This window comes from Centroberyx affinis, unplaced genomic scaffold (assembly GCF_046629955.1).
Source record: "Centroberyx affinis isolate AG114_WGS23_722 - 3 ecotype Tasmania unplaced genomic scaffold, CSIRO-AGI_Caff_v1 ptg006405l_1, whole genome shotgun sequence".
In the NCBI taxonomy this organism is placed as follows: domain Eukaryota; kingdom Metazoa; phylum Chordata; class Actinopteri; order Beryciformes; family Berycidae; genus Centroberyx; species Centroberyx affinis.
Window position 1 is genome coordinate 132 of NW_027283252.1, and position 22,759 is coordinate 22,890.

General features: G+C 40.8%; 1 protein-coding gene across 1 annotated transcript; it reads left to right on the top strand.

The window, feature by feature from the left end:
- Window positions 1–2,001: 2,001 nt before the first annotated feature.
- On the top strand, window positions 2,002–22,394 carry LOC139638489 (breakpoint cluster region protein-like; the record flags this gene model as incomplete). The annotated part of the gene is given in 16 exon segments (XM_071512633.1): window positions 2,002–2,123; window positions 2,983–3,062; window positions 3,065–3,147; window positions 4,140–4,259; window positions 4,779–4,854; window positions 5,256–5,360; window positions 6,031–6,105; window positions 6,727–6,824; window positions 7,877–8,008; window positions 11,982–12,041; window positions 12,460–12,569; window positions 14,370–14,509; window positions 15,645–15,779; window positions 16,120–16,225; window positions 16,884–17,046; window positions 17,642–22,394. Coding segments are annotated over 16 exon segments (1,695 nt in total), but the record flags the coding sequence as incomplete, so codon positions are not given.
- Between the last annotated feature and the right edge of the window lie 365 nt (window positions 22,395–22,759).

A 22,759-nucleotide genomic window follows, 5' to 3' on the forward strand; every position in this document is an offset into this window, starting at 1 on the left:
GAGAAAGGAGGGGGAGAAAGGAGGGGGGAGAAAGGAGGGGAGGGGGGAGGGGGGAGGGGACAGAGATGAGGATAGGGATATGATTGGCTGTGGACGATTGTGATGTCATGCTTCACGGCCTTGCTGCCAGGGCGTTGTGAGGTTGACTGGGCGGGGAGAGAGTGCCGGTGTGTGCCCCCCCCCCCCCCCCCCCGGGAGGAGGGGGGGTCACTGCTGGTGTCTGAAGCCCAGGAGTGGCCGTCCTGTGGAGAAAAAACAGATTTTGTTTATATTTAAATATAAAATGAATATGAATATAAAGCTAAACATAAATATAAAATGTGCATAAAAAGTGTGCACAGATATGGAACCTGGGAGAGCTGTAAGTATTGACCAAGACAAATCTTTTCAATGGATTGACTATAAAGTCTATAACATCCCCAAGTTTGCATATTGGTCATGAGCCCAGTATCTCTCATTATCCTTGTACTAACAAGTAAAAGTAAAGTAGAAGTAAATCATCTCTGTGCGTTATACCTTTTTAAAAGCCTGATCCCACTAAATGTATCTATATTAAACACAATATTAAGCTAATTCAACTATAAATAATTATAAATAACTGTAAATAATATATAAATCAATGCAATCAAGTAATATGATCATGCGGAGTGGGTGAAATCAGTGTTCATTTGCAGAGTGAACTAAATCAAGACTTCAAAAAAACTTTTATTAAATTGAGGTCATCTGTTAATTTGTTTGCACACTTTGATCTGTGTGCACAAGTAAGGGCACAAATATGGGAAATATGTACAAGAGTCAACCCCTCCTGCCTAACCAGTTAATACCTCTTCCCACGGGTTGTACTAAAGGTATCAGCATATGTAGACAGAGTGTAGACCGTAAACCACTGAGTTGTGGTCTGACATTTGTCTGCTCCCCAAAACTGTTTTGATGTCCATAGTTGAAAACGTGTTCTTTTCTTTGAAAAATGACATCACTGCCCCCTTTTGGCCAATTACAGTATTACATGCTACATTACAGACATCAGGGGTGCATCCCAAAGCTCCAAATGTATCTCCTGCTTTCCTCCACTACCTCCTCCTTTCCTCCGCTACCTCCTCCTTTCCTCCACTACCTTCTCCTTTCCTCCACTACCTCCTTTCTTCCCTCTGTGACCTGGAAATTGATGATGGTGCCTCAATGTTGCCTGCTGTCCCAATAGTGGAGATGAGACAAGCCTCTCCCGAAGTCTCCTTCAGTTAGGTTGCTCAGGTGTTTCCTTTCTACCAAGTCTTGTAAAATTTAGGGGGGGGGGGGGGGTGACATCACTGTGAGCATGCCCAGAATATGATATCATTGACAAAACATGACAGGGAATTACAAGCTCATAAATGTGAGTACAACAGTTTGCATAACTCACAATTACAGTTACAGTCAGTGCTATTTTCTAACTTTATAACATTATATAATAATAATTATAGTAATGGTATATTTTACGCTGGGGAGGAAACACCTGAGCATCCTCCGCCAAAGGAGACTTGAGAAGCAACTTCCCTGGTCTCCTCCATTATTAGGACAGCATGCAACATGGAGGCATCAACATCAGTTTCTAGGTCACAGAGAAAGATGAGATAGAGATAGTGGAGGAAAGGAGGAGGTAGTACAGGAGAAGAGGAGTGCTTTCAGGAGCTTTGGGATCCGCCACAGAAAGTGACTTTCCACTGCCATATTATGCTATAACCAGTTCCCCCCCATTAGTGAGACTGCCAGCTCACTCAAAATAATTGTCATATGTATGAGTTTCAATGGAGAGTAATTTGTTTTGCGGTCGAAATGCAGTTTCAAAGTTAAGTCCACCTGCCAAGAAAAAGGAAAATGTTGGTGCCAGCAGTTTTTGTGTGATGGGGTGCTGAAATGCCTCTTTACTGGCCTTAGACTGCAGTAATTGCCAGCTGTTGAGTTATTGACAGCACAGACTTTGTGTTAATGACCCGCTACTGTTGTCTGATGTTGTTGCCACAGAACCGGCAGCTGCTGAAGGACAGTTTCATGGTGGAGCTGGTGGAGGGAGCCAGGAAGCTGCGACATGTCTTCCTCTTCACTGATCTGCTGCTTTGCGCCAAGCTGAAGAAACAGATCGGAGGGTAAGGAACTAGCAGATTCACTTTTTTTTTTTGCATGTATTTGAAACTTAACAATGAGTGCAGCAGTAAAAATAAGCTCAAATTCCTAGATGACCAACATTACAAGCAACCAGTAGTAAGGAGTTCATAGTGCAGAAGATGCTTGGATATTTCAAATCTTATATTACTTTGGTTCTAAGTCAGAATTCCTATAATACCCGAGCAAAGCTTTAAGGCCTTTCTTCATAATCCCTATTGCAAAAAGCTCTGCAGCTCGAAATTCATTTTCATTCTCTGGTATCAGTTTGTGGAAGTGAGAGCATTACCATAGAGATATAACACTGTTATATCTCTATGAGCATTACTCTCTAGCGCCAGTGATCTGCTATCTATTGTCATATTATAATTTTCTTCTCTCTCTCTTGATGCACTTTCTGACCTGAAACTCCCCACATTGTCCCAAATGAAAGCGCAAATCTTATTTGGACTGTATAGTCACATTTTAATTAGCAGTGGAATGAGTCATCACCACAAATTTGACAGCCATACGTCAATAAGAAAATCCTACATGTTGGGTTAATAATACCATAGTGGTATCACAATTTGTAGTATATAATGTCATTCAAAATTTCCCTTTATATCCTATTGAATTTTTGTGACTTTGTGTATCATCCATAAATAGAATTAACCTACTTTTCTCTGTCCCAAATGCTAAGAAGTCCTTGGTTCAAAACTGTTATTGTATTTTACTCTCCTGTCCACCTCCTCCCTTTTCTACCTCTTTCACTTCGTGCTTGCTCACCATCTCTGCCCCTCTCCCCCTTCCTCCTCTCCTCCGTCCCCCTCCCCTCTTTTCTCTTTTCCCCCCACCCCACTGCAGTAAAAGCCAGCAGTATGACAGTAAGTGGTACATCCCCCTGTCGGAGCTGACCTTCCAGGGCCCCGAGGAGACGGAGCCCCTCACATCCCTCAGGTCCCTGATGAAGAGCTGGACGCCATGAAGGTCAAGATCTCCCATCTCCGCAGTGAGATTCAGAGAGAGAAGGTAGCGTGGATACCTTCACAAATCATACACAATCCTATTCGGACACGGTCACAGACAGAGACATAGACAAAGAGAGACACACAGGAATATGCAAACACATTCGCAGATACAAAAGGCACAGACAGATATCACAAATGTCATTGTCAGTCATGTTTTCAGACTGACCATCATGTGTTTTTTTGTTTATCCAATGGGTTTTGAAAGGGTTTCATAGGCTTTAGGGGGTCGTAGAATTGTAATCCTTCAATTGAAATTAAAACATGAAAATGAGTAATGACGTTTTCACACAACAACATTGATTTGCTTTGAGATCATTTATTTTATTTATTTAACCTTTGTTCTACCAGGCAGGTCACTTATTTACAAGGAAGGCCTGGCGAGAGGTTAGCCTCTTGGGAGAAAGGTGAAGGGATAAAATAAAATTCAGACATACAAACATTCAACATCAACAAACAATATTACCATAAACAACAGGCAGTAATGTACCTCCTACCTGAAGAGCAAGATCCAGAGAGAGAGAGAGGGGAATGGTGGATTTACTGTATAGAGGGAGGCACAAACACACCATGAATAGGGATGGGACAATACGCTTATCTCACGATTCAATGCACAATATGGGGTTCATGATTCAATACAACCACGATACGATGTAATAAATAAAAGTTGACAACAAAGTCTGACTGTGCAGAATTATGTTTATTTCTGAGCCACAAATCTTTCTAGCAATGTAAACAACAATTTAAAAATGTCATTACAAAGTGCAAATAATATAATTTGGATGTAGAGTTTGTGAAACTGTGATGGGCAAACCGTCTCTTTTGTGATTATTACAGCAGAATAAAATAGAGCTAATATCCAGATTAATTTATCTTTCCCACGATACATATTGTCACATTTTTGTATTGCCATATATTGAATTTTGATATACCGTCCCATCCCTACACATGAACACACGCACACACACCTTCATGCTTTCACCTGTGTGGTTTCAGAGAGCCAACAAGGGTTCGAAGGTGATCGACCGGCTCAGGAAGAAGCTGTCTGAACAGGAGTCTCTGCTGCTGCTAACCTCCCCCAGCATGGCGCTCCGAGTCCACAACAGGAACGGCAAGGTCAGTGACGGTCCTCCTGCTCCCAATCCACTGAGGACATCGTTTTCTAACTTTAGCTTCTTCTGTTTCTCTCTCCTCTTCGTCATTTACCCCCTTCGTCCTCCTCTTGCTCCTCTTTCCAGCTCCTCCTTCATCTTTTCTTCTCATTTTTACCGCTTTGTTGTCCTCCTCCCTCCTCATTCCCAGCACCTCCTCCTTACCTTTATTCTTCTTACCTGTCTCATATTGACATCACTTAGCAGACTTTGTAATCAGTGTGGAGCAATTGGTATATCATATCTTACATCTTAAAGAGCTGTTGGAACAAGAATACAAAAGTTTGAGTCTTGAGTTTGCATTTATAGAAATGATAAGAAAAGAAAAAGAAATAAAAGAAAAGTTACAGTACATGCATACAGTATATACTGTATACTGTCCTGTTTCTCCTTGTTATACAATCTCCCTTCTTTTTCCCTCTCCCCCTGTTCCTCTCCTGCTTCTCCTCATATTAAGGTTAGATGTTTTTTTTGTGTGTTTCAGAGTTACATTTTCCTGATTTCATCCGACTATGAACGTGCTGAATGGAAGGAGATGATCAAGGAACAGCAGAAGAAATGTAAGGCTCTCAGAAATACTGAATATGTTGTACAGTTGTCAGTGTGCTGCAGAAACCCGCAGAAAGTGATTTTTTTTTTATTTTAGAAAAACGGTTCCCATTGATAGTCATACATTTTTGACGTTTTACAATGTATTTTAAAGGCTTTGGATTCATCCTAGGTACATGAAACATTTTCAGTACATCTTGGATGGGGAAGGACTATTATTTTAAAGATGCATATAAAAACATATAAAAAAAAAAGTTGTTTATTTCATTTATTTAGTTGTTTTATATTCTATGTGGCCCCAGGAAGAGCTAAAACAATGAATACGTGATTTCAGTCAGACGCAGGCTCTCTTGCATATGTAATATATGTTGCATTGTTACCCTGACATGTAAATCCATGATCTTCCCTCAAGGTTTTAAAAGTTTCTCCTTGACTTCCATGGAGCTGCAGATGCTGACCAACTCCTGTGTCAAGCTGCAGACTGTCCACCACATTCCACTTACTATCAACAAAGAAGGTAAGGTACTGGGAGTTAACGTGTGTGGTGTGTGACATACTGTGTATATATACAGTATATATGAATTTGTTTATTTTAAAATAGTTTCTTTTTAACACACACAAATAATCTGATTTGTTTTGTTGATTAGTTATATCTAGGTAGGCTCATTCTCTGTAAAGTCCTTTGAGACAGGGCTATATAAATAAATCCACTTGAACTTGAACTTGAAATAGTGTTTAAAAAAAAGGAATCAACATTTTTATTATAATACTCAGTTCCCCCGAGTTTTCTCAACTCAAAGAAAGTACTGTTCAACTAACGCTGTCACATGCTGGATTTAGAGGAAATGTTGTAATATGGGGTTGTAGGCTGTATGTATTGATGTATGGTTATGCTTTGATGCTTTGATCCTTTTTTTTGCTTCCACGTCTTGGTTGGCAGCTCTGTTACAAACCATAGAGTGTAGAAGAAATTGTCATGGACTGTAACGATGATTGATAGTCATGGTTGTGCTGAGGAGCAAAAGTAGGCAGAGGTTTATGCTGCGTGTGATGTACTGTGCAGCACTTTTTTATGCCTTCCTTCCATGTATGACACCGCTCCAAAATAAACAACAATCTGCATGCCTCTCTAAGCCCTCCGCCCTCTCTCTCTCTTTTTTCTCTCTGTTGGCTGACTGTTTTTCCAGAGGATGAATCCCCTGGACTCCACGGGTTCCTGAATGTAATCGTCCACTCTGCCTCCGGCCTCAAACAGAGCTTGAGTGAGTCGCTCACCTTCAGCCTCTGTGCCAGCAACAGAAAATACACACAGATAATGCATGCTAAAGCACAGTGTCATACAGTATATACAGCTGTTTAGTGACCATGGAGCAGTGGAAAACATTCTGTCTTGCTGTTTTATTCTATTTTCATGTGGAAAGAAAATTAAAAAAACTTTGGAATTTATACGGTTCCCTCAGCATTAGAATTAACTCTGAGGTTAAAGTTAGCATTAAAGTTTCTCTTCCCACAAAGCAAAACTAGACTGTTTCATTGATATTTTTTCATCTATTAAAATGAACATTTTCAGATATTTTCAGCCACTGTGGGAACGGTTTGTAGAGCTTCATCATAGACACATGTATGCCTAATTTTAAACAATATGACAAATGGGATGTGAGCATTTTTTGATCGTTCCAGGGTCCCAATATGTTGAAAATTATTTCTGTTGTTGAAAATTATTATTACTGTTTTTTTCTGCATAATGTTGAACATTCAACCCAGTTCATTTACCAGCAATTTGAGCAATTTCAGTGATCAACATTTGTAACTGAGCTCATTTAAATCACTAAAGAACACTTCAGCAGCCATATGACTTTCCTTTCATCCCTCTCCTCTCTCAGATCTCTACTGCACATTGGAGGTGGACTCATTTGGCTTCTTTGTAAATAAAGCCAAGACGAGAGTTTATCGCTACACCACCGAACCCAAATGGAACGAGGTGAGAGACTGGAGCAGTGTGCTGCTCTAAAATTCATCAGCTCATTTAACTCCACTTGTTCCCAGTTGGTAACAGTGGTAACCCTGGTGTCAGTATTAATGGATGTGTCAATTGTTGGTAAATGCTGAAATACTTTGCCAGAACATTTTTAATAAATCAAATGTGTGGCCAAATACTGTTTGTGTTGCACCCTAAAGGTTTTTCAGTTTATAAATCGTAATTCATCTCTGCACAAATTTGTTTGCATATTGCTTTATGACTGAGGTTCAACATCCTTAACGTGAAAACGAAACTAATATCTTCATTACTCTTCAACTCAGGGAGACAACTCTTTCCCTTGAAATACACATACATATATTAACAGTTTTCCTATTGCTGCCAGTTATGCTGCCTCTTAAGTATCTGACATCTGGTCCTGTAATCTAACAATGTGCTAATCAGTTGTTCACCTTTGGGTAATGAAGAGGAAACAAGCAGCGGAGAGCCCACACAGGGCAGCTGCATCCCCACACACACATGCATACACAAACACACATACATATTAATGACAGAGCTGTATGTCAAAGTTCAGCACTACAAAGCCAAGCCAGCTTTGAGACTCAATCGGTGAATCGGTTCATCTGCGGTACTATTTTTGCATCATGGACCCAAAGACTCCTTGAGTATTTTGCTCAGCAAAGCGGAAACAGCATCAGCTAATGAGAAGCTGCTGCTGATGACTCACATCTGTCGAAATGCTAAGTGAACCAACACAGTGGAGTGCAGAGCGCTCCCTTACATAATTAAAGGGAGTGTTGGTCAGCTGTGCATTGTGGTGTGATGTGTTCATTACAACATGATGGGGGTTCACAGATTGTATTGAAGCTTAATCTCTCTCCTCATCTCATTCTCTTTGTTTCTATCTTCCTGTGTTTTCTCTATTTCTCCGTATCTGCCTCTGCCTCTGTCATCATCTTCCAATCAGTGCCCGCTGAATCCAATTGTGCATTTTCGCACCCTTTTCGTGTAACGTACAATCTCCCCACAACTCTTTGTGTTTTTTTTGCCGTCAGGAGTTTGAGATTGAGCTGGAGGGCTCTCAGACCCTGAGGCTGCTGTGCTACGAGAAGAGCTACAACAAGACCAAGCAGAACAAAGAGGACGGCGAGAGCACCGACCGCATCATGGGGAAAGGACAGATCCCGGTATGGCATGACGTCACCCGCTTTTAGCAGCCCCACCGTGACTCATTACTGATAGGCGGTTATGTCACCACTGCCACAAAGCATGAAATATAGATTTTGACTTGAATAACATGATTTGTCACTGGATGTCTCAGGACTTTACATGATATAGCAATCGGCCGATTAGATTAATTAGCTTAATATGCAATGGATGGGTAGACCGTTGTTTTACATCATTAGCTGAATGGGGAGAGATTGCTGCCTTGTTCATGCGCCAGTGGCTGTAATATGAATATCAAAAAGGTCAAAAACTGGCCGTGTGTTACCCTGCTCTTATTACCTCAGTTAAGGTTCACAGTGAAATAAGATAACGTGCAGCGTGCAGCTCTTATTGAAGGACCAACAAAAAGCTTTGATTGATCTGGTCATGGATCTAGCCGTGTGCTGAGAGGTTTGGCTCTTCTAGCTTTAACCCTTTCCTTACCGTCCCGGATCTGTAAACCTTATAGAGTGACAGTCAGGCCATCGTGTGTCTGTAGAGACAGCTAATATATGCAAAAATCATGTGTTTGCCCTGAAAAAATACCAAATCCTGAATACTCCAGGAACAACCAGGACACACACACACACACATACACATACAAACTGCCACACATACACACGTGACACTGTCCTGAGCAGTCTAGCCATGAGACTGACTGATCCCAGGTTGGTAGCAGATCTGGTGATTTGGTTGCCAAGACGACCCCAGCCCTCAGAATAAGAGTCAAAGTGTCATTCAGGATCGACGGAGGGAGAGACAGATAAAGAAAGAGAAAGGTTGAGAGATGCTCTTAATTTCTCCTTTGTTTGTGAAAAGTTCTTTAAGCTTTCTTACCCACAGTCCTCCTCCTCTTCCTCTACCCACAGCAGGCCAGGTGTGTTTGTGTGTAATTGGACACTGCTGAGCACTGTTTCATTTCACACACACACACACACCTGGCCTGCTGTTGGTGTCTGAAAGCCGTGTAATGCCTGGTGATCACTGGACTGTTTCATTACACTGCAGTCATTAGTCAGATTTTTGCTGAGCATCAGCAGGATCATATACGGTTTTCTGGCTTTTATTCAGTAAACTCAGGGGAAAATACAAAACAAAAACTTTGTTGCGTAAAAAGCTAATCACCGTACTCTTAGACATGAGTGACGCTTAAATTAACCAGTCATAGAAAACAACGGTATGACACTAGACATGTGTCGTGTCAGCATTTGTATTTGATATAATGCATGCATGAGAATTGTGTGTCCTGAACAGTTTCTTCAAATGGCAACAGCACCCTATTCTGTGGGAAGGTTGTTCATTATGTGTCAAAGTGTGAAATATGGGCACACTGCTCCCTCTAGTGGTTGCAGTGGAAATACTTGGACCTGACCATGGCTGCTCCTGGCTGATGACGTTTGCCAAAACAAACCACTGGCGAGAAATGGAGCTCAACAGGCTTCTCCTGAATCCAGGGCCGGAAACAACCTCTTCTGTCAACAGGCCCAAATTTCGCCAGTCTCTTTCACTATTTTACCAGCATACTAGATTTTTGAAGAGAAGAGAACAGGATTTCCAAATGATAGTTGCTACCTGCCAGAGTGACTTGTGAGGTATCCAAACTTACCAGCCACAGACAAACTTTACCAGCATTGGCTGGTGGCTTAAAACTATTCCTGCATTAGCCATGTTAATTGTTTACCTTTCTTCATTCTCTCTCATCCTCTGCTCTCAGTGTGTATTGTTGATCTATACGTCTCACCCCTAACTATCTTCCTTACATCCTCTGCTTCCTTTGTTTATTGTTGACCTTTTGCTTCTATCGCTGTTATTCTTTGCATCCTGCGGTAACAGCTCAGACTAAGCACCTCAGTATATTCTCATCATGGCCTTATATGAAATGTCCAATCCTCCCCCAGGCACTTCAAACTCTCTCTCTCTCTCTCTCTCTCTCTCTCGCTCTCTCTCACACACACACACACACACACACACTCACACACGTACAGTAGAAGAACATTTTTTATCAAAGCTTAGCAGCTCAGGCTGAAAGTCGTCATAGCAGATGATTGGGATCATCTTGTCATCCCAGCGGCCGTACAGAGGGTGGGAACATGCCGCTCTGTGCTTGGCTCACTGGCCTGTGTACAGTGTGTGTGTGTGTGTGTGTGTGTCTGTGTGCGCATGTGTGTGTGCCTGTATGTTTCCAATTGTTGTTATTTCTGCTTGCAGCAATTGCCATCAAAAGGATATTAAGAAGAGGACAACTTTCCAAAGTGCTGGCATTTTTAATGTTACTGTAAAAGGAGGCATTGAGAGGTTCAAAGTTTGGGTTAGGCTGAAGTAAAAATGATAGTGCAGCTTTTAGAGCAGTGATCATAGGAGTTGTATGCATTGATAGTAATAAATTGAGAGGAAGAAAGTCACAGGTTCTTGGCCACATTCAGCTGACTGTTTTTGTGTTTTTGCCTTAATGTCAGATTGTTGTTTACTAAATGCATGAGAAGCTTCTCAGGGTTCTGGGTCTACAAGGCGTTGTGTACTATGTAAAACTGAATTGCCGTAGGAAACGAATGAAAATGATTTATATTGATTTTGCACTTCTGGCAGTTAATATTACTGCTTAATGGATGTACCATTAAAGATTCTAGGCTTTCTTGAGATATAATGAGTAGTAAAGGGCACAGAACCCAGGTAGTAAAAAGAGAAAGATTTATATAACTTGGTTGGCCAGATTCTAAAACCAATCAGGGAATGTGGCCTTTTTTCTGTGAATGGGTAGAATTGGCAGGGGAAACGCAATGCTAGGCTGTTAGGAAGTCCAAACCTCAAGTGAAATACGCAGATGAATAGGAATATGAATAGTTTTAGAACCATTTATTTAGTGATTAGAGTTAATGGTCGCAGTGGGAGCTAAAGAACTAATGAAAGTCAATGGAATGTCCTCATAGGTATAGTGATCCAAACGTGTGTTGAAGTGTAGGGAGGAGACGGAGAGGTGAGCTGATCTGCATATCAGGTGTGCACATAACTAATGGTGTTGATACAGCCTAGCACACAAGCATTCACTAAACTGGCATCAATTATTTGTAGGCTACTGTATTTTTAAACCAGATTAATTGTACAGAGTCTCTGTAACCAAAGGACAAACCTTAGTTAGTTCTTATACTGACTCTTCTGATGCACACCTGTACTGTCGAGACAAAAGCAAGAAAAAGAGGGGGAAGAGGTAGAGGAAAGCAGACATGCTTTGGAGTTGAGGCAGAGGCCAACTGGATGAAGAGTACCTGTTCAGTTTCGGGTTCCAGTCCAGAGCTTTTCTTGATAACGGCTCTTGGCCTACGGGACAATATGGCTTCAAGAAGGCTTACTTTCCTTTTAAGAAGTCAGTGGGTAACACTTTATTTGCATAGTCCAAAGTTGGTACTCAATTAATTATCAGGTGACAAAAGGGAGATTTCAGCAAAGTGTATTTTGCCCATTTGCTGCATCTCTACAGATTATGTAACCCTAACCCTGTGACCCTATTTCTAACCCTAACCCAAAGATTAATTCTAACCCAGACACTCAATATCTATGGACTGCTTTTCACACGGTCATTGCAAGCGCCACATTATAGTCAGTAGATAGTGTGTTCAGTGTCAGCACCGGACTATCCAAATAAAGCGTGACCCATCTCTGAATTTAGTAACCTACTAGCCCTTTCTGAAGAACACTAGCCGCGAGCTGGAACAAACTGTCCTGTTTTATTCACACTCGAAAAGGGTCTGTAATAGGGCAGTATTACTTGGCCTCATTAAACAGAATCGTGCAAGATCATCTTCTATTTGAAAAGTGACTTTTTCCCAGCATATGTGCATCATGTTTTTGGATTTACTGGTACATATTCAGTTCAAAGTAAATACTCTGTGACATGCAGTAAAGAGTTCATGTCAGGCTAACAAAGATTGTCCTTGTGATTGTGCTCCCTCCTTTCAGCTTGATCCTCAGACCCTCCAGGGCAAAGACTGGCAGAGAACAGTCATTCCTATGAATGGGGTGAGTGGATCATACTTGATATACTTTTGTCAAAATGCATTTTCTCCTTTTGTATTGCTTTCCTATATCCTCTCACTATTGAGGGGTGGTCAAAACTACAAGATACCTACTATCTGAAAATGCTCACATTATTAGATTAGAGTAGATCACTAGTCTATACAGCCTCATGTCATTGAATAGCCCCCCTCATCCTGCACCCATCTTGCATTAGTACTGAAGAATTTTCTAAACAATTCCTCTTGGATGTGGTGCAACAGTGCAGCCAATATGTTAATTCTCTATGAAGGCAACATCCATAGTTTTTAATGTACAAGGATTTCTCCAAGATCATGAAATCTGAGGTGGATCTTAGGCTTGTAATGTGCCTTCTCACTGTGTAAAGTGGTTTTTAACTTTCAGCCCCTTTTTTCTTTGTCAGATTGAGGTCAAGCTCTCCATGAAGTTCACCAGCCGAGAGTTCAGCCTGAAGAGGATGCCCTCGCGGAAACCCATGGGTGTGTTTGGAGTCAAGATTTCCACAGTGACCAAGTGAGTTGACCAATAATATCAGCCATTTACTGACACAACAGCTACCGAATAACCCTCTGGTCATCTGTGCTGTTACCATGGAGAAAGCCCCTCTATATGGCAGCTGCTGTACTCTGATGACCTGAGTGTGTGTGAAAGCCAAGTCGTTTTAGATTGAAAGAACATGAGAAGAGGTAAAGGAAGGCAGGAGAGAGATTCAGGGAGGTAAACACAACCGCCTGCAAGGACACTGAACCTGGATAATCCTGCTAACTCCTCTCAGGCATCAACCCAGGATTCTGAGAAATTAAGCCCATCTTCCTCTGACAGACTTGTCCACTGTCTGATACATAACCACCAATGGGCCATCCTTGCTGCTCTAGACTTATCAAGTATCAGACTGGGTCTGTGTGTCTCCACTGAGGTTCCCCAGGTCTCACTCCTGGGCCTCCTCCTCTTTTATACCTATGCTAAATCTCTTGGTTCTGTCATCACATCCCACAACTTTTCCTATGCTGATGACAACACAACTTTACCTCTCTTTTACTTCCACCGACACAAAGGTTGAGGCACGCACCCCTGTTTGCCTAGCTGACATCTCCAGTTAAATGTCTGCCCTCCACCTCAAGCTCAGGAAGTTTTTGAGTATTTAGAAAAGGGCTACATAAATAACACGTATTATTGTTATTATTAATTGTTCTTCGTCATTGGCAAATCGTACCCTCTCTCAATACCATTGACAATTCCTAACTACTGCACAGACTGCCAAGTATCTTAGTGTCATCCTATACAAGCAACAGTCATGCAAGGTCACATCACAGCTACAACCTAATCCTGTTGGTTTATATGCTACAACATCCATCAAATCATACCCTTCTTTATCAGGGATTCTTCCTCATCTTAGCTCTTATCTCCTGTCTGGACTACTGTAACTCCCTCTTCAGCAGGCTCCCAATAAATTCACTTCAACCCCAACAAACTCATGCAGAATGCTGCAATCTGCCTTGTCTTCAACTTTCAACAATTACCCCATGTCACCTCCCTCCTGCACTCCTTCCACTGGCTCCCTTTGGCAACTCTGATGAAATTCAAATCCTGCTGGTGGTGTACAAGGCTACTAAGCGAGCTGCAGCCCAATACCTTTTCTTATAACTTTAGGACCAGACACTGACCTGAAGCTCTCAATAGGGTTAGAGGTAGTGAAGTTGGGACACGTTGAGAATAGTTTGAGAGAGATGAGTGGGCTTGAGTGCCAGCAAGAGAAGGAGAGGGTTGGGAGGAACAGGGAGAGAGAGTATGCTTCAATGTGTTGTGTGTTTGTGGCCATTGGTGTTGGTGATGAGTGACATTAATGAGAATCAGTGATAACAAGCAGGCTAACTAGGTTTACCAGCAAAACCAATTAGCACTGTAGTGAAAACATGTCAACGGTAACACTAGTGCAGAGCCAGAGGCATCGCTGGCCCTACCAGTTATCAAAACAACGCAAACCAGAGCTATTAGCCCTTCACATTTTGTACTGTCACTATAATAAACAAAATATTTAATGAATAAATAAGATTATGACTTCAGTCCATGTTTTTCTCTTGTATATTTGGACAGTTTAGAGCCAGCACTACATTCCTCAGTAATGCAGCCTCAAAATATTAAGCCTGCTTTGTTCTACTTTTGTTCGTCTGCTTCTGATTCCATTAACAGCCTGTAACATATATATATCTTACAAAGCAAGCCCCTAGTAAGTTTTCTACTTACTAGAAAGATACTTTTTAGTAGTTATGAGCGCTCACGGGTGTGTGGTTATTTGTGTTTTCCTCAATCCAGGCGGGAGCGCTCCAAGGTGCCCTACATCGTCCGGCAGTGCCTAGAGGAGATTGAGAGGAGGGGCATGGAGGAGGTCGGCATCTACCGGGTATCAGGAGTGGCCACTGACATTCAGGCCCTGAAGGCCGCCTTTGACACCAGTGAGTACAGCCTTCGTCAGGATAGAAACAAGATGTTTTACACAGAAGGACATTGAAGGGGAGATGAAGGGGGATGGTATCTTAGCACAAATTAGTCAATATTCCAACAACACTCAACATAAGAATTCATATGTTATTCACATGGTAGGTCTAGGACAGTCCAATTAATAACTGTAAATTGTAAAATCAGAAACCAGAAAACAGAGACTTAATCTCACGGAGTCACTGAATGTCAGTGGTTTTACAGACCCACAGAATGTAATTTACTTTTTAAACCCAAATTAGTTTTATTCTGATTTGTACTGTTACAGCAAGTAAATGTAGAATTTTTCCAGTCACCTTTGCCATCTTCCCCAGTTCACTCTCTGTGAAGTAGCTTCAAACTTTATTTAATAGACTGTCCTAGACCTTAGGAATAGTATGGAGGAATTCTTAAACTGAGCTCTGTTCCTTTTAGTTATAGATTATGGGAAACATTGACACATTTACCTGCCCACCTTTGTTTGTTCAAAACTTTCATAGAAGCTAGACAAACAAAAATTAGTCACAGTACAAAAAGAGGAGAGTATGTTGTATTCCCAAACTGATAACAATTATGCCTTGACCAAAAATGTTGTCTTTGTGCATGCCTCATCAGGCCTCAATACACCATCTGTCAGTGGAGCAAATGGGGCGTGCATATTGTAATACTTTCGGCTGCCATGCTTTTCTATGGAAGAAAGCTGAGAGGAATTATTCACCATCATCCGAAGGAATACTGTTTTCTAATCTTCTTTGACTGTGTCTCTGTTCATCAGGTGACCGTTATGATGCGTCCGTGTTTGGCTTTTCTATTAATATCTCTGTGGGTTTGTTAAACTGGTGTGAAATGATTAACCAGTTTTCTTTTTGTCATGGACTAACTCGTTTATGAAGATGTATTTGCTTTTTCTTGTGTGTGCGTAGATACTGATTGTGTGTATGTGTGGAGTGTTTGTGGGTGTGTATTAGTCCTGATTAGATACTGACAGAGAAGGAGCATGGCAACTGCCTGGTTGTGCCATCATTTTTAAAGTGTTGTTTCACCATCTGCCCCTCTTCTTCTGTCACCACAAAACCTCCTTTCTTAGTATTGTTCTCGTCTCTCCCCCTATAGATAACAAAGACGTGTCAGTGATGATGAGTGAGATGGATGTCAATGCCATCGCCGGGACTTTGAAGCTGTACTTCAGAGAGCTGCCAGAGCCGCTCTTCACTGACGAGCTCTACCCCAACTTTGCAGGAGGCATCAGTGAGTCACTGGGCTTTTGACACTATCTAGACACTGAGGATGTGAACAGTGTATTATCAGTCAGTCAATCAATCAATTCATAAAGCAAGCAAGCATGTAAGCAATTAAAACCTTAATATTACAGATGTAGTTCATCATAGACTTAGGCTTGCTCCAGCTCCCAAAAGGAATTGCAGAATCCTGCATTACTAATGCAGAATAGGGCAAGTTGGCAGGACTTTCACAGTTGCTACCACTGTATAGGACATTTCATTTACAAGATAAACAAAAGCTCCACTTGGTTTGTATTTAAGAGTGCCCTATAATTAATGAGCATGTCCTTTACTCTGCTTCTGTGCAGCCCTGTCTGATAGTGTTGCCAAAGAGAGCTGTATGTTGAACCTGCTGCTGTCGCTGCCAGAACCCAACCTGGTCACATTTCTTTTCCTATTGGACCACCTGAAGAGGTAGGACAAGTAAACACACAAACGCTTGCACATGTACACATGAATGTGCACACATAAACACAGATAAAACACAAGCAAACAGTAGTGCATAGATACACAAACACACATGGAAACGTGTACACAAACACACAATGACACACACAAAAAGCCGAGGGATGTCAGTCAACTGCCATGGCAAACTGTCCTCTGGTTGCCATGGTGATTCTGAATTGCAAGAGGCTCAACCATTAATAAAGTACAAAGCCATCTGTTCAATAGCATTGTGTGACTCTCAGTCCTCGGTCAAATAATTATTTGAAAATAGTCAACCTGAAGTGCCAGGTGGGTGGAGTTTGCCTTTTAGGACAATTCAGGAGCAGGTGGACAAATGTTTGTGCATGCATCCATTTTGCGAGACTTTTCCACATTTGGTTTGTGTTCACCGCCAGCGGAAAGCAAAAGTTGGGAACATTTTTCAGTTTCCCCCCTCTCTCTTCCAAAAATTCCCCAAAATAATCTTAAAAAACACACACACACACACACACACACACACACACACAGATGTTGTACCATCACACTATAACATTGCCTGCATGCCAGATTGCATGCAGGCAATGTTATAGTGCGTCTTGCCCTTTAATTATGTCCCTGATTTGTGTATCCGTGTTCCTCTCACCAGGGTGGCAGAGAAGGAGAGTGTCAACAAGATGTCTCTCCACAACCTGGCGACGGTGTTTGGTCCGACCCTGCTGAGGCCCGCGGAGAAGGACAGCAAGATCCCCACTAACCCCACACAGCCCATCAGCATGGGGGACAGCTGGTCCCTGGAAGTTATGTCACAGGTGAGGCGAACAACACCAGAGGGCCCCGTCCTTCACCCCATACTCTGTGGCATTGTTTTCTCCACTGGTCTTTGAATTGTGTTAATACATTCTGATCAAGATGCGCTGCCAGAAATTGTTGTCATGTCTTGAACTCAGTAGTTTAAAGTTAAAGATCCACTAGGGCAAAAATGATCAACCTTTTTGGCTCATGACCCCTTAAAACGAAGTGGTGTCTACTCGCGTCCCATCACAAGCATGCAGAGTTCAACCAAAGAATGATTTTTTTCAGTTTCTTTCATTTGATTCATTATCGGAGGAGGCTTAGAGGCTGAAAACTATTCAGTATTTCACAAGAAAAATCTGAAAAAACAGACATGATAATTAATTTGTATAGTAGAAATATGCTTTTTTCTATCCCATAAATTATCTCATGACCCCCTGGTTGAGAATCGCTGCACTAGGGATCCTCTTCAGATGTATTTACATATGTTAAGATGTCATCTAGAAATTGATCATGGCGACTAGTAAAGGCAATATCAAAATCACAAATTGAATTTTTTCTGATAAAAAAAACCAAAAACATCCCCTCTCCTCCCTCTGTGTGTCCATGCAGGTCCAGGTGTTGCTGTACTTCCTCCAGCTGGAGACGATCCCCACCCCAGACAGTAAACGACAGAGCATCCTCTTCTCCACTGAAGTATAGAGTAAAAGCGGCTCCCCGTCCCGAGATTTTGACTATGAAGGAGTGAAAAAGAGAGAGACTTTGGCTCAAACTGAGCCTATAATAGTATGTTTTTGAATTGAATGACATGGTTCAGTTTGCCTCATGCAGCCGCAAGGGATTGTCTCTGGCAATGCCCAATGGGCACAACCACCAGAGGGCGCCATTGGGCCTCTGAAGACTAGAGGTGAGCTCCAACTCTCTGCAGCGTTCATGTCTCTCTGGTGAATACTCATTACTGTGCATCACACCCAATATTTAGTGTGATACTCTGTACCTCCAGTGATGCAGTATATCCCATCTACCTTTCTCCACCTCGCTCTGTCTCTTCGTTGCTCTTAACATCCAAACATTACAGCTTGTATAAAGTTGTATTTAATAAATCGAGAAATTGGAATTGCAAACAAAACTGTCAGAATCAGTCCATAAGAGAAAGAAATGTGTCTGTTGATTTTCTTTCTTACTGTTGACATGGAAGGCCATCCACATTTTATTGTTTTCTGTTGACTTCAGATGTTCTCAGTGTGCTTCTTAAAAAAACACAAATGGACATTATATTCCATCTATGTTTATTTTGGACAATCATCAAGTCAAGACTCTCGCAAAGCTTTCTTGTTTATCCATCTCAAACGCCGAGTTGTGTCCTGTTGAGGAGATTCTGCCCGTGTCTTATATCATCTCAGAACATTGTTTCTGAGAAGACAAGAGGAGACGTTTGTTTTGCCTGCAGGATTTAAAGATGAGCATCCGGAGCTGCCGTGACATTGGCTTTTTTTCTGTGTGTCAAGAAAGCCACAGGAATCCATAACACTTACATGTTAAATAAAGTGTTTACAACGTAAACAAACCATGGACATAGACATAGGCTATGACTTAAAGACGGACTGTAAGAAAAAAGAACTGAAAGCGATGATTAGTAGTACACTGCAATCCGACTGCCTGCGGTTTTTCGACCACGAAAGCAAATTTCCTCTTTGTGTTGTTTGTGTCTCAAGGTAGTCTTCAGCTTAAATATCCAGGAAGCAATATATTTTCTAACATAGGAATTGTCTGTGTTCATATCTTTGTTGAGGAAATGTCCTTCTTATTGTAACATAGGACATCTTGCCAAAATAATGTTGTTTGTTTGTTTCTAGGAGAAAACGAAACAATTGTATTTACAGATACAGTATGTACATAATCTTAAAGTTGTATTTTTTTCTTTTTGTTTAACAGTGTAATCATTGTTGTTATTATTGTAATTTATTTTGGGGGCTGGGGGAGAAATCAAAACTAGTATTTGTTTTTGTATGTCTACTTTTTGGTTTGATTAAGAAAGTGGTAGGTCTTAGCCTTGACTTCAAGTCTTGCAGTAAATAAGCAGGATTTAGCCTTGTTCTTATAGAAACAACTCCGCTGTTCTGTCCAGCATATCAATATTCATTTAAATATTATGAAGGTAACACACACATTGTAGTTAAATATGCTGCTGTGGGGAAAAAAAGGCACAAGCTCTTTAACTGCTGGGTCAACTGTGTTTCTCAGCAGTCCGTCTCACATCCAGAGACCGTCGTCTATCTAGTCTTGACATTATGCAACGTCATGATACAGCGCACACACACACACATATGATATTGTTCTTTTTTTACCATTTAATCTGTGGCTACAAAAGTGCACTCATGAAACGTTAGAACTACTGTATTACAAATCAAGTGACCTGAGCACTCATCGAAGACCATATCTATTGATTTTAATGAAGGAATATTTGTTAATTCTGTTCAGTGTCATTCTATCCATTGTTCTCTCTCTCTCATGCATATGGAAAAATGTCCTGATTACTCTGTGTCCGCATGTGCCCTTTAATTGTTCTCCATCCTTTTTATGCCTGAAAGTCACTAACTCAAGGGCCAAGTTAGAGAAAAGCTCTTAGAATATTTTGTTGATACGAAAGTGAGAGATTTCTAGTTTTAATTTCTGTACCTTGATTTAACATGCAGGCATGTTTTATTGAAGATTTCTTTGTTCTCTTTTGACAAATGTGTTGTCATAGACTTGTTATACTTGGCTTTAGGATGTCAGGTTTACACTCTACAGTATGTCCTTTCCTGGCCTATTAAAAGGAGGTGGTGAATATCATGTTCGGCAACGGTGGCTTGTAAGAAACTGGTTGACTAACTCTGCAATTAAATGTAATTCTGTGCTTTTCTTGCCCGGCCTCCCATATATCATGGGCACATAAATATAAACAATGGACCAGTTTAATGGATCTGGTTAAGTGTTTGTGTGTGTGATTGCATCTGCGTTTCAGGTCACAAGGGAGGGCATGCATGAATGAATGATATAAATTAAAAACGAAACGAAATGCTGTATTGCTGTGAGGGGTTTTCAGAGTATCTTAAGCTAGAGGAGTCTTTCCTTTTGAACACATATCAGCCATCTCTATATGTGGGGAAATTTACAGTCAGTCACTTCCCACAGTACTTGTTACAAATAACTCATCTAGGAGGTTACAATTACAAAAGAAGTTGCCTCTCCTTTCTACATCACTTAACATTCAAAATCAAGGTAATGACAGTTTGCTTGATTTTGGACAATTATTCAAAACACACAAAAAGTTTGAACATTCTACCTGATGTCAACTTGGCCTTTTTGATAAAAAGCCACATTGTACCAACCCCAGGTGCAATATTGTCCCGATATTTTTTCTGAAAATTTCCATGCCCATGTAAAATTTCTTTCCCACCCACCTTTTTTTTTTTTTTTCCTTTCTCATTCTGTGTCCCGAACTGTTCACGGGCATTGCATTGTGTAATTCTACTGTATGTAGCACGAACTCATTTATTCACAGACTATATTAGGATGTGAGACAGATAACGCGTTCACCGTTCACTTATCTATCTGTCATCTTTATAACGAGTCCCCATCGGTTACACTGCTCTACCCTATTGTGCCTCAACACTTTTGCTTTTGTTTAGCGCCTGTTCTGTGGGATTCAAAGCATACATTTTCGAATGTCAGTGGAAATGCTGATGCAGTCAGTGGGAGACTTCAGTCCTCTTCTCTCCTACAGCGGTGTTTCAGTCTCCTGTTGCCTTTGGTGAGGACAGTCACACATCTTTCATCCTTTTTAAGACTAATACAGGACCTTAGACTTTGGTATGGTCTTAGCTCATATACTGTATGCCTGTGCTGCTCGCCACCTTCATCTGACTGTGATGCTGTAGATCGAACTGAGTTTAGGTCAATCTTAGGGGGGCAAAGTATCACTTTTTTTGTTTTGTTTTTTTTAACCTAAAAGACAGAAGTTCTTGCCTATGCCCTTGTTTTAGCTCTTAAGATTTTAGCTCATTTTTTTGCTTTTCTTTGTTTTCTTTTGTTTTTTTTGTCCCAGTTCGGTATATCAAGGTCTACTGCATCTATTTATATATGATATGAATAATATCATCTAAAGTGAAATTAATATTAGAAGAGTGGTCTTATATGGTATACTTGCTACAAGAAAATATAACTTCTGCCATTCGTCTTTGATGTGAGTCCTTTGTCGCCGTCTGCTTATGAACTTTTGTTTATTTGCAGTCAGTTGCTGAAAGTCCTGTTACTGTTACAACTGCCAAACGGTCTGTAACTATTTTGTCCCCGAATTACTACCACTGTGTACAGCTGTAACTGCAAACAAAGTGGAACACCGCCTCCCTGTGAGAGGTCTGCATTGTCAGTTAGACTACGTATTTATTTATGTCGTACACCAGACTGGCCACTGTGATTGTTTAGCTGTCCGATTTAGACGACTGAATAGCAGGTGAAGGTTCTCGTCTGTTTGAAAGAAAGATTCTTTGAGTTCGCACAACTCAAATTTCTCTTACTTTTCCGTAGAGTTGTATGATATGTATTATACTAGAGAGTACAGAATTTGGTTTCCATTTTACTTATTGTGGCGTCCATTTGAAGTTTGATCAGTAAGGATTGATCATGCTGGTGCAGCTCTAGTCTCTTTGAATAGCCAAACTGTCAGTATCTGGTAGAGGAGAAAACAGTCTTATTACTCTCAAATCCACGTTGTTTTGGTCTGTTGATTGTCAGTGTAATTGCATGTATCCTCCATACTACAATTCCCACCATAAGCTCAGTCCCTTACTGCTGTACATGAAAAAGTAAACACAGTATGCCAACATATTATGTTTAATTCTGATGTGGAATAGGCTGAAAAGCCTGAAGATATGGAATATATTGATTGCTCTATATGAATCTACCATTTCAGTGTATGAAACTGTATGTGAAAAAATCATTCATTTAATGTAAAAAAAAAAAAATTACATTACCCTGGCAATTGTCACTACTTTTCCATATTATATGTGATATTTTCCAATGACCCACTGCCGCAACTTCTCTGAAATCATGCTGACGTTACTTTAGGCTACTTTACCCTCCTGGAAATATGCCAGTTTTGTTTTATTCGATATACCATGTAAAGCTGAGGATGGGACTTGCTGACCAACCACAAAAACAATAATTTAACACTTTCTCTTTTTCTTGCTCAATTTTTTGATTCCTGTTCGACATTCAATGTTCTGCTTGTAGAACTGTACAAAGGAATACTGTATTCTGAGGGCAAACATGTTTGGAAGGCATTTGCAGCCTATGTTTGTACACAAAAATGTTAAATAAAATCTCCTGTATCTACGTACAAGGATATTTTGCATTTTTTTAAATGAAACAAGCACACACTTACACACACACACACACACACACACACAGTACATCCCACAATTGCAAGCAACAGGAATTCACTGCACTGTCAGAGTCCTTATAGTTTTTTGTGGATCCCTCTGGTTTCTGCACCTTAACCATTAGCAAACATCAGGTGCATAGAGTGTTATGTAGTTTCACCTTTACCCTCCGTAAACAAATGTTAGCCTACAACTGTAAACATATTCCGACTCATTAATGTAATATACCATAAATGTAGCCTAATCAAAATTTGCAGCTAATAGAGTAATAATCCTGTTAATATAATAATTTTCCCATTAATGT